Source organism: Corylus avellana, chromosome ca6 (genome assembly GCF_901000735.1).
Source record: "Corylus avellana chromosome ca6, CavTom2PMs-1.0".
Lineage (NCBI taxonomy): Eukaryota > Viridiplantae > Streptophyta > Magnoliopsida > Fagales > Betulaceae > Corylus > Corylus avellana.
The window spans coordinates 5,667,853-5,679,923 of NC_081546.1; the positions used below are offsets into that span (position 1 = coordinate 5,667,853).

The following is a 12,071-nucleotide window of genomic DNA, read 5'->3' on the forward strand; positions in this document are numbered from 1 at the left end:
ATAATATAACTATTAAACCCTAATAAAAATTTCTAAAAAGATCAAATTATCTTTAAGTTTTTTTTTTCTAAAAAAAAAATAAATAAATAAAATGAAGAAAAAAAATCTTTTTTATATAATAACTTTATTTTTTTAAATTTTTAATTTGAAAATAAGGATAAATTTAAAATTTTATAAAAAATCAGGAATATAATAATCATTTTATCACTTTTAATGTTAAAAAACCGACGTAAAAAGAGTATATTGCATCAAATTAAAAGTTCTGAAGTAAAATTAATAGTTTTTAAAATTTGAAAAGGTCTTCTTAAAACACGTAGTACTAGGAGTTTAAAATGATTTTTTTTTTCTCTTTTAGTGGAGATTATTGAGATTACTATTCACCTCTATAATTTCCTCGAAGTATCATCGGACCCAGAAAAATCAAAACACCACCGCACAAAACAAAAACACAGCTGGTCGATTTATTGAGGAGCCGGGTCGTCCTAAGAATGCCTGGTGGCCTCTAATTGCGGCTTGGTGGGAATGGAAAGCTCGAAGCTTGGCGGCTCGAAAGTGATTTGCGAAGTCGAATGCTGTAAGGATTGGATTAGATGGGTGTCCATATGGTAGCACGAAATTGATATTGTGGCTGAAACATTTTCCTGGGTAATTAGTTTATTCAACTATATAATTGTCTGTGGTTCTGTATCATTCTATATAGAGAGAGAGAAAAAACAGGAGCGAGATATTTGGCGGGGTGTGTGAGGTGTCACGCGTCTGCTATTTTGATAATTAGTCGGCGTTTCTGTTCAGATATTGGGTAATTTCTTTTCGTCGTAGAGATTTGAAAGGTTCTTCAATCTTTTGATCAATGGAAATGAAGACAGAGAAGTGAAATCTCTTCTGGGTTGGCTGTAGATCCCTGTGGTTGCTGGTGGGTTCTTTTTCTTTTTCCTTTTCCTTAATCCAAGTTATTTAATTTCCTGTTCTGTGATATATTCCTGCTATGATAAATTCTGAATTTGTATATACTATTTTTTTTTGGTCATCAGACATTTTTTGAGCTTCTTCCTTCGTCAATTTCGGCTGATACTAGTTAGATCAGTTACGAATCGTAATTGGATCTTGCTCTCTACTTCTCTGTTATAATTGTTTGAAACTGAACTATGTATTTGTCACACATATATTAGACAATTCACGTGTTTATTTTTTTTCTTTGGGTTTTGTTGGGGTTGCTTCCTGGTCAGCCTGCATTTTGCAGGTGTGATTTGGTCTTCATTTCTTCTACACCCCCCCCCAGGGCAACCTTTATTTAGCTTTGTTCTATTTTTGTTATAGAATTGACTCCTGAGTTTTCTCTCTTTTTCCCCCCCTATTTTTATCTTTCTAACCTGACTCAAAAGGAGATGGAGGAAAAAAAACTGAATTCTTATGTTAGCGGACTAACAAATTTTCTGTTGATTTTTAAGGCAGTTTTTTCCAACTTGCATGGCTATTGGCATTGTTGGAGGGCTTTGAAGATTAAGCTTGAGAACTATGGAAGGTCTTTGTGAAACAAGGCTGAGCAATGGAGCGGCCAATCACAACCTTCAGATTATTAGGTACCAACCCTACATGAAACTATCATCACCTTGGTTTGATTTGAGAGTCTTCTACGTGAGGATCAGCAATTTGCTTGTGGATGAATCAACCCCTGAGTTCTTCACTCTAAACCATATCCCTCTAAGCCCTGACACCCTTTTGGAAGTCAATGGTGCTAGAAGTGGCAGTTACTCTGATGGGGTCACTTCCCTTCTTAGAAGGGATCGTGCAGATAAGAAATCTGAAGAAGCCACGTTTGTCGGCACAGACAGTATAAGGTTGACAGGGAGTGTAAAGTTTGAGGTTTTGGACAAAGAAGATCTCATTCTCTCTGGGGTTTTGGAGATGCCTAAAAGCAATGGTTTCATTGGGGAATCAAAAAACAATAACACCAAACGGTGGAACATGAATTGTGAATCAGCGATCACCGCTGGCACTGGATTCTTAAAGGGAAAACATCTTGGTGGCCCCGAATTTCCGACACCAACAATTGAGGTTTATGTCGCAGGTTCCTTCTCTGGAACACCGATCATCTTAACCAAGACTTTACAGCTTGGTTTTCGGAAGAAGCACAACCGGAAGGGCATGTTGGATGCAATTCCGGAGTATGAGACAACTGAATCCCAGAAAGATGTGTGTCCTGAAGACCTACAGGTAATTAGACTGGGAAATTGTTTAGTTTGGAATTCAAATATTGTTATGTTCTCATTGTTTCTCTGGTTTTAATATTTTTGGCGTTCACTTTACTGTTTTGCATGTTTAAGGGGAGCGAACTCTTTTTTTATTTAGGTTCTCTAAAGTCTTGGCAATGTCCAATCAATGGAGTGACTGAGCAACCCATCCATTATGAGAGAAGGGTTGCTCTGGTCCAAAACTACAGTGCGGTTGAGGAATCATATTTGCCTACCTTTCTGTTATGGCTACCAATATGCTTCCTGTGTTGAAGCATATTTAATTTCTTGTTACAAAAAGTTCAATTTTTGTTACACATTTATGTCTGGGATGGCGAAGAGAATCTTATCCTCATGTTGTCATTGGGGTATGGGCAGGGAACAAGTTTTTAAATCCAAGGGTACTGGATAGTACTCTGTCACCAAGTAATCCTAGAAACTAAACTATTATTTTATACATCAAATGCTGTCATAGCAGATTATTAAAAAAAGAAAATCAATTGTTATTTGGACTACCACGCCAGTACTGTGGGATATAAATATAATATATAACATTAGGATCACCCCCTTTTTTTTGTTTCTTTTCTGTTGCATTGTTTTAAAATATCCCTTTTCTGGCAGTATCTGGCTTGCATGGGCCTCATCCCAAACTCAAGTGGAGGATGGTCTGCACTTGCGGGCCCACTCCACTTTTTGGGTTGTTTTTCTGAGGATATATTGACAACTGCATCATATGTGCTTGAGTTTTAAGGGGTTGTTTATAATTTCTCTGCTTTGTTTCATAAGCATCTCAGGCTGAGTCAGTAAATATTGACAGCCAAGATTATCTTGCTCGTTGATGTTCTGTTGTTTATGCACATTGAATCAGTGGACCCTTGTGATTTGTACTTGGACTTGTCATAGAGACTATATCTGCCAGAAATGAGCATGGCATATTTTTGGCTGTCAGATATATTGAATGTTTCTCGAAATTAATAAACTGGATGAAGAGTTAAGAATATATTATTTGTTATTGAGATAATTCTGTTTCTCTGTTTTTTTTTTTTTTTTTCCAAGTTAGTTCTGTTTCTCTGCTTGCTGTCCTTGCATGCATAATATCATTAAGTTAATTCCTTAACCTCATTGTCTTTCACTAACTTTATAGTTTATAGAATGCATCTCTGTTGAGAACTGATATGATATTAATATCTGTTACTTCTTTCCTAAAATGAAAGAAGTAAATCTTTTAAGTTTCTTTCATGGATTCATTTGTACTTTCAAATTTTCTTAAGCATTCTGCTGAGAATTTCCAAACTATGCGCTCGAGTGGGGCTATTCATTTGGGGATGAGAGGGCGAAGTTTGTGTTAAATTGAGAGGAATCTTACTTCAGTCTTTGGGGTTTATGTAATTTTGGAAACACCGAGATTTGGTTCCATACTTCCATTATTCTGGAAATCTTTTCTTTGCCTGTTTTGGTGATTATAGCTTTGCAAGCTGCAGAGTTGGGAGTTTTTTAATCAATCATATCCCGTAAATTCATATATTCTTCCTTTATTATTGACATCTAGATCCAAGTTTTGAGAGGTAGCCCTTTTATTCTCCTGCATTTCGTCATTTCCTTGTGATCATACAATTTCCTCTTCCATAGTTAGGATGGTTTTAGCTTTGATGAAAACTGGTGCAAGCCTTTGAATGTCTTAGATACTTTTCTGAGGTTTCTATTCAGATTATTATATATCTTAAAGAATAATTGTCTGCTTTTGAATATTATTATAGAGTGCTTGTAATGAATCTTGAGCATTATTATCGAGTGCTTGTAAATCATATTCCTGTAGTGGTATTCTTACATGATGATATGGAGAAAGTTCAAAGGACATGATGGGTTCAGTAGTATGGATACTTGCCACTTGTATTTTCTGTAATTGTTCTATGATCGCTCCACCGCTTGATTTACTGGATTCTCTTTCATCATGGGACATTAGTTAGGCCAATTACACAAAGGATTGTATATGAACTATTGGTAACAGTCAAATGTGTGTGTGATGTGTTAGATATTGTTCCTATTACATGGGGTGTTTCTTCCCCATTTGTCATTTCTTTAGCTAAGTTGTAATATCAACGACCCCGCTTAATTTTTCACGGCTGGTGACAAGTAGCTGTCCTTATCCAAAAAAAAAAAAAAAGAAAGAAAAAGTAGCTGTCGGATTAGAATATGCTAGTTTGGTGTAGTTCCACGATTTTTCTTCTATCTAGTGTTGCTTATATGAAATTTTTAATAGGAAAAAAGCTAATGAATGGATGTAAACCAGCAATTAGGTTTTTGCCATTTTTAGTTCATCAAGCATTTTAGCACTTCTTGGTGCATTGGTTAATCCTGAACTGTTCACAGTAAATATTTCTAGCTTTCTAGGCCTTTTTAGTGAAGTGAAAAGCTTCTAATTTTGTCTGCTTTTATATTTTATGTTATATGTATGCTTTTAGCCTTTACCTTGACTGCCATAATCCCAATAGTTAGTCTTTTGAATTGCAGGTGCCAGAATACAGAACCTACAAACCAGAAAATGAAGACGAGTACAATGACATGTACATGAGGAGGATGGAATACATAGATGGTGAAGATGGTGAATTGTCCTGGTTCAATGCTGGTGTGAGGGTTGGTGTTGGGATCGGGCTAGGCATTTGCCTTGGAGTCGGTATAGGAGTCGGGTTGCTAGTCCGCACTTACCAATCGACTACGCGTAGCTTCAAAAGGCGGCTCATCTGATTGCCTTCATTAGAACTTCGAAGCAATAGGTTCCCTCAAATCCAAAGGCTAACTTAATCATTTTTCTCCAACGTTCATGCTTGTTTGCCATGCATCTTTCATTGCAGGTTTTGAGTTCTCTATGTAGCTAAGGCATCTTTGTTCACTATGCGTGATTTTGCCCCCATAAAATTCTATGAAATGTTTGTTTATAAGCGTATGAATAGATAACTAGTTCCTGAAAAGGGGAAGGGATGAAAGTTGTTATATAGTTCATGAAGCTGTACATGTAACGTGTTGAAGCTTGTGGGACTAGTGTTTTTCTGTAAATAAATTTGTCTTTGGGAAGTGAAGCATCCTCTTTCAAAAATGTTAATGATACTGGCATGGACATGGATATGGATTCTCTTCATATTCTTAAAATAGAAATCCTAGTGCTAATGCCTCCAAAAATGTTAATGATACTGGCATGGACATGGATATGGATTATCTTCATGTTAAATTTTTGTTTTTTTGTCTTTTATTTTCTGTTTGGAAGATAAATACGTTAACAAACAATTCAAAACACAAAACAATTTTTTTTTTAAAAAAAAAAAAGACCCAAAAAGTTTTTAATTTTATGTCATATCAAAACACTTTTTCAAACTAAAATTAAACATTAAATAAAATAAAATAAAATAAAAAACCCTATGAAACACATTAATAAACAGTTCAGTTGTGAAGATTGAATATGCAGCAGTTCATCGAAAATGAATGGCATATGAAAGCTTGTGACCATATATTTCAATACTTTCATATTAGCTTTTCACCCGTTGGTTGCTTGTTAAACAACCTTTTTCGAACTATTCATCTTCTTTTTTTTAAAAAAAAAAATCAACATAAAAACATTCTTATTTTTTATGTCACATTATTTACATTTTATTATTATTTTTTAAAAAAATCACTACAAAATAAAATTTTTTTACTTCTCAATACCACTTGGGGTATCATACAAAGACAATTTGGTCGTTACGATTCTAATGATTAAGGGTTTAAGCAAATCAGTTTCCAATAGTTTGAAGATTGTGCAGTATCAGACATAAGCCAGAGAGAGAGACCCATCATGTGCCTGTATTGATCCCATCTTTACTTAAAGGACGCTGGCATATGCCTATTTCATTTCTTATAGTTTCTGCAGGGACAAGTGGGAAGGAGATGAAGTATACATGAAGATAGATAATTTTCCCTGCTAAATAGTAAGGAGTTCAAATTGAATGTGTTCATGATATCCTAAGCCGGAACATGGCTTACGGCCGCTCTAAGTTATCATCTCTTTTAGTCAGTGGACAAGCATGGAGGCTTGGAGAGAATTTTACGACTTTATTATGCCAAATATGTGGGGAGCGTCAGCTCACCGGCTCTGGAGCCACCTCAGATGCTGAATATCCATTGCCAACGTGCTTGGGCTTGTCAAATCCCCAAAAGGCAGCAGTTTTTGCATCATCTTGAGTCATTAGTCTGGTGAACTCCTCGTGGTCATAGTTCAGTATGGCCTTCCCTCCAAACTCTGTAGGAAGATTTTCCTCGTCGAAATATGAACTCATGAGCTCCACACTCTCTTTGTTTTTAGGGTACACAAACTTCACCTTCTGGAATGTCTTGGCATCCAAGAAGTATTTGACGATCTGTATGTATGGAAGCAGAGCAAGTCATATATCCTAAAAAGCAGAATCTTACATAATGAAAAAAGGAAAGAGAAAAGAAGGTAACCAGACTTTGGAGAAACATCGGTTAAGTTATAAAGTAAGGCTAACAATTTTTGGCACGACTCGTGAACCCAACATGAAATTAGTGGATTAGAGTTGAGGAGTCTAATCCGTTTAATTAAATAGGTTTGGGTTAGAATCGACCTATATAATCTTATATACCCATGTCTCAACAAACCGAACTTAACACGTAAACACAAATTGCCACTCTTACCTATAAAGTGATTTAAACTAATTCTATTAGCGACATCACCTTCACGGGACTCGCCGCCATCTGTTAGGGGCACACGAAAAAACTGCCCATATTTGTTTGGTTACCACACATTCATTAAATTTAAATACTAGTCATCATTCTGCTATTCACTAATGAAGTGGAATACAAGTAGGGAGAACAAAACTCAAACCTTCCAAAATGCTTCAAAAATCCGTGGGGGATTGTAGAGAAATGCCACGCCTAGCCTCTCAGGATAGTGGTTCTGCAAAATATTGATAGTATCTCGAGCAGATTTGATGGGCACACTGGTGCTTAAGGACCACCCAGTGAAATCTATCAACCATGACATCTGTTCTTGACCCTCTGGAAGGTTAAGAACAGCATTCTCTATGAGATACACTAGATGCCGCATCTGACTATCTAAACATTTCGTGTTCTGCAACATTTATTTTAGCATTAATTTTCAAAACCTGTAAGCACAAGGCAAATAGGGCATATTAAATAAATAAATAATACTGTACCTGCATTCCTGGTCTAAGTATAAGAACAGTCCTGCCATGCCGGTCATGAAAATTTGCCCTGTATACTTTTCCAGTCTCCCCTTCAATTGCAACTTCATTCTGGCAACAAAATCATTATATAGAGTAGTGTGAATTTCTGGCTCTTGCAAGCATTACCATGCAGGAAAATTAAACCCAACATACCCATTGGATTTCCTCAGGCTTATAGGTTGATCTCCAATTGAGAGTCTCTTCCAACATTTTCTTTGATTTCTCTAAATTCCAATTCCGAGCTTCCAAATATCTCCTCAAGCATGCATCACTGCAATACTGTAGACTACGACCAGATTGGGGTCCGATTGCAGCCTTAAGCTCATTGGTCTGCATGTAAAATAATGCCATCAACAATTTATCTTACTTTGTTAAATTAAAAGTATAAAGCAAGTATGACAAAGTACAAATGAGCTTTCTTATCACAAAAACCTTTTCTATACATATTAATCGGGGCTTATTGTTAGGTTCCCCAACCCTTTTTATTTGTTTGTTTATCTACTCTTAGTCCCCTCCCCCTGTCCCTGTTGTAATCTTGAGAAGAAGAAAAAAAATCGAAAACCAAACAAAACTATGGCTATGGATAAAGTTAAATCATGAAGAAAAACCTGTCTAGTACCTACACCAAGTGTTTCTAATTGGTTCAATTGAGTTGATAGGTGACTTAATCATTTAAATTATATTCGACCACTCTCCTTCAAGTTAGAATTTTTAACTGAAATAGGAGTTGAATTGTGGAGTCAAAGTTCAAATTCTTAACAGCTAACAGTGATATCATATTAAATCACCACTTACCCAAAAGCTTAAGCTAATAGGAAAGGAAATACTTAATCATTTAAATTATATTCTAACATGTTGTTTGATAGATTTTATCAACAAAATGATCAGTAGGGGGTGCAAAAGCCATTCTAAATTAGAAATTGAAGAAACTTAACATAGTCAAGCGAAATCCATGCCCTAATCTCCGAGATTTAAATTTATAATTACCTTTAACTCGGCTGGTAATGGATCATCCTCCTGACCATGATGAGAATTACTCCAAAAACCAAACATCGTGACTGGCAGCCTGATTCCACAATTTGGCAACCAACTTTAACCTACAACATTAAACACCACATAAGAGCACACGAAAACATTCTAAGTCAGCTTTAAAGGAAAAATCCCCCACTCAACAATCTGTCCCAACAGAACAAGTAGAAGATGTCAACAAGCTTACCCGATCAAGTTCTTCTTAGCATTGTGCTGGAGATCTTGATCGAATTCTGTCAACACAAGTGATAATCATGCTATAATAATATCAATAACAATTATAATTGTTGATAACAATAATATTAATGACAGTTAAAACCTACCACGCAATTTGTATGCTATTTCAACAGATAAAGCATGAGTTTTCTATTATTATAATAGTTATTCCTATTATTTTATTATTATTAAAAAAAATAAAAAAAAGGAAATTCAACTGGATCCAACCATATAAATAAAATCAACGAGCTCAAGATATTCTGCACCTAGGCAGCTCAAAACGCAACGTACGAACACCATTTTTAGTTCAGGGTCAAATTTCTTGATATTTTCTTTGATTTCTCAGCAAACAAAGAGAAATTTGGGGGAGAATATTCAACATCTAGTCAGATACTTCAATGGTATAGTTAATGATCTCCAAGAAAGCTCAAAGAACTCTATTCTCAGCCGCAAACAGAAATTAGTAGAGAAAAAATAGGATGAAATATCCATCCATTCATACAGAAAGATTCTCATGCAACAAAAAAAACCACATTTCGAAGAAATTCAAATTAACAAAGAAAGAAAGAAAAGAAGACGCATATTAAGCGCACTCACGGGGTTGAGAAACTGGGAGTACCTGCAGCTGCTCCTCCAATCTATTGTTGTCTCTTGAAGGAGAAGCTAAAGTCAGAGAAACAGAGCACCAGGGAGAAGCGAAAGTCAGAGAGAGAGAGAGAGAGAAAATTGGAGTTACCTTTGTCTTTTTGTGGTTCGCTCTAGATATTTTCTCGGAAGTTTCCCTACAATTACCAGGATTTACCACGCCTTCTAAAATTACCATGTGTCATGCATGACCTGAATTCAATCATATTCTTTACAGTATTTACATTTGTCATACTAAATATCCAGCTACAAAAATTACATTTATTTATTTTAATTACTCTTTATATATATATATATATATATATATATTCTACTCAATATTTTAACTGTTAACTTTCATTTTTTCATTTAAAATATTTTTTTTCTTTATCTAGTTTCACTATTCTCAAATAAGATATTTTTTTTTATAATATAAAAGATAATGCTAAATGTTCTCATCGTGTTCTCCTGATCTTAAGTAAATATTTTTTTAAAAAAAGTAAATAAAAAAACTTATCCTTATTTCTCTTATCTAATTTTTAGAAAATAATAGACACGTAAGACAAAAAGAACACCTAATATTTTCCTGATATAAATTATGCATTGTGCTTAGCATAACAGCTAAGGAAATCTATAACTATCTTGACTAGTCACATGCAAGATTTCTTTGAGAACTTTTTTATTATAGTGCCAGCTAAAATAATCTATTAACTATTTTGAGTAACCCAACCCAATGTGATTACTCTTAATAAAAGGAACACAAGTTGTTTAAAAAACAAAAAGACAAACACAAAGCAACGGTCGTTGCTCCTTGGGTCATCATCCCTTTTTTAATTTTAATTTTAATTTTTATAAATTTTATAAAAGTATAAGAGAAATTGTTTGAATTAATGAAATACAAATATTTTTGGGTAATTTGAGATGAATTGAAAAGGGCTTGTTAGGTGAAGTTTCCAAATTTGTAAAAGCGACCCCCGTGTGGAAGAAGAAGGGAGCATCATAAATAATTCATAAATAGGTATGCTTTTGCTTTTTCATCCACCTCAACTAAACGCGTGTCTGGTCAGTTGACTTACACGCGTGCTCTACGTGGACGAGGATTAAATTAATCCTTCTCCAATTTTTTATGACATCGATTTGTTCCGAAAATTTCGGACAACCTTAATTTAATTTATTTTTAGAAAATCTGCTTTAGAGAATTAACGAGACCCCTAGCGACTTCTTAAATGTAACATATCATTTAAAATTATTAATAAATTAAAATTTAATAATGATCATTTTAAATTCAATAATAATTTTAAAAGTTACGTTATATTTAAAATTTTTCGTATCCATTTCATAACTGCGGAGTTTTGTTGGACCAATGAGTCCTTGATATTTCGGAAATGCCATCCACTACAAGTAATTATGTGTTCAAAGTGATTGGAGAAGGATTTCAATTAATGTAAATTTGTAAAATTATATATATATAAAGAGAGAATTTTACCATTTAAATTTACATTACCTGAATTCAATTGAAATAAAGAGAATCCGATCCGTTCAAACTCCTGGCACAATAAGGTCGAAAAAACATTAAACAATAAAATTTGATAGGTATTTTAATTGTTTGTGAATTGTCACATTAATTTATAAAAAAAAAAATTATAGTAAAAAAAATGAAAGAAAGAAAATGAGAAAATAAATAGACCTTTTTGTCATTGTTCTCGTGAATAGATGAGGCCCATTTTTTTTTTCTATATTATTTTTTTTGGTTTGATGAAAAAGAAAATATCATTGTCAAAGTCAATAATTTTGTTGAGTTCAAATGTGAATGGAATGGCCTCTTTTTAAATTGATTATATGTTTGAACATTGATTCCTTCTAGAATAAGGCCCACAAAGAATAGTCATGCCGACCACAGCCACTTGGCTTGAAGAAAAGTATAATTAGGCTATACCAAATAAAATTATTTTGGGCTTTTTTGAAAAATGTAAAAATTAAAAATTGATTTAGTGAAGTTTACTTTCTGAGAAAAAGTGTTATAACAGAATATATATATATATATATATATATATATATTGGTTGGTCATTACTTTTTTTAATTTAAAATCAGTTATATTAACAAATGGTTGAGAGTTGGCGTGGGGGGAGAGAGAGAGAGAGAGAGAGGGACAGCTGCAGATAATGGGAAGGCAGTGGAGAACCTGGCCAATCAATTGAAAATAAGAGTAAAAGAAAAACAACAAAAATAGACAAAAGGAGCAGAAAGAAAAAGAGAGCAAGAGCAAGAGCAAGATGACAAGTCAAAAGAAAAAAAAAGGTGACACAAGTCTACTAGGAAATGCAACCAATTGCCACCCACCACTAGAAACATTAAGTAAAGTCCAGGGGAGTCCTATCAAAACGTTAGAGGCTAAAGATCCTATGGATGGTGGGCATCTGATTCCATTAGATGCCCAATCGAATCTTTGAGATTATCTATATATTTATTTATATGTATATATATTTATATATTTTCACTTAAGGAAGATTAGCCATAGTTCTGGACCACACTTGCCAAATGATAAGACTTCAAAAGCTGCTCCTCTGATCTATAGGCTGCCAGAGGTTTTAAACAATAGCTTCCAGGCTTAATCGACACACCAACATTTTCAAACCACTTCCTCTAAGCTCTTTTATCACATCCTCCCACTTGGTAGTCATCTAATCCACACTGTTTTTTCTCAAAATTTCATACCAAATTCTTCTACTAAAGCTA

The 12,071-nt window shown here is 34.3% G+C and overlaps 2 protein-coding genes across 7 annotated transcripts; one reads left to right on the forward strand and one right to left on the reverse strand.

The window, feature by feature from the left end:
- The first annotated feature begins 415 nt into the window (after positions 1-415).
- LOC132184471 (uncharacterized protein At1g01500) lies at positions 416-5,352 on the forward strand. 3 transcript variants are annotated; one of them, XM_059598113.1, is made up of 4 exons: positions 417-645; positions 793-913; positions 1,453-2,214; positions 4,728-5,352. In XM_059598113.1, exons 3-4 carry the CDS (start codon positions 1,516-1,518, stop codon positions 4,974-4,976), a joined length of 948 nt encoding a protein of 315 aa, XP_059454096.1. In that variant the 5' UTR covers positions 417-645; positions 793-913; positions 1,453-1,515; the 3' UTR covers positions 4,977-5,352. The 3 variants fall into 3 exon arrangements, with proteins under 3 accessions (XP_059454095.1, XP_059454096.1, XP_059454098.1); XM_059598112.1 differs by having other exon boundaries at positions 416-913; positions 1,449-2,214; XM_059598115.1 differs by having other exon boundaries at positions 419-913; positions 4,743-5,352.
- A 727-nt stretch (positions 5,353-6,079) lies between these two features.
- LOC132184109 (uncharacterized) lies at positions 6,080-9,436 on the reverse strand. Of its 4 annotated transcripts, none has more exons than XM_059597609.1 (7): positions 9,330-9,436; positions 8,682-8,727; positions 8,453-8,562; positions 7,619-7,795; positions 7,436-7,534; positions 7,105-7,350; positions 6,080-6,619 (listed from the first exon to the last, which is right to left on the reverse strand). In XM_059597609.1, exons 3-7 carry the CDS (start codon positions 8,516-8,518, stop codon positions 6,341-6,343), a joined length of 867 nt encoding a protein of 288 aa, XP_059453592.1. In that variant the 5' UTR covers positions 8,519-8,562; positions 8,682-8,727; positions 9,330-9,436; the 3' UTR covers positions 6,080-6,340. The 4 variants fall into 4 exon arrangements, with proteins under 4 accessions (XP_059453592.1, XP_059453593.1, XP_059453594.1 ...); XM_059597610.1 differs by having other exon boundaries at positions 9,308-9,417; XM_059597611.1 differs by having other exon boundaries at positions 8,682-8,751; positions 9,308-9,416.
- Positions 9,437-12,071: the final 2,635 nt, after the last annotated feature.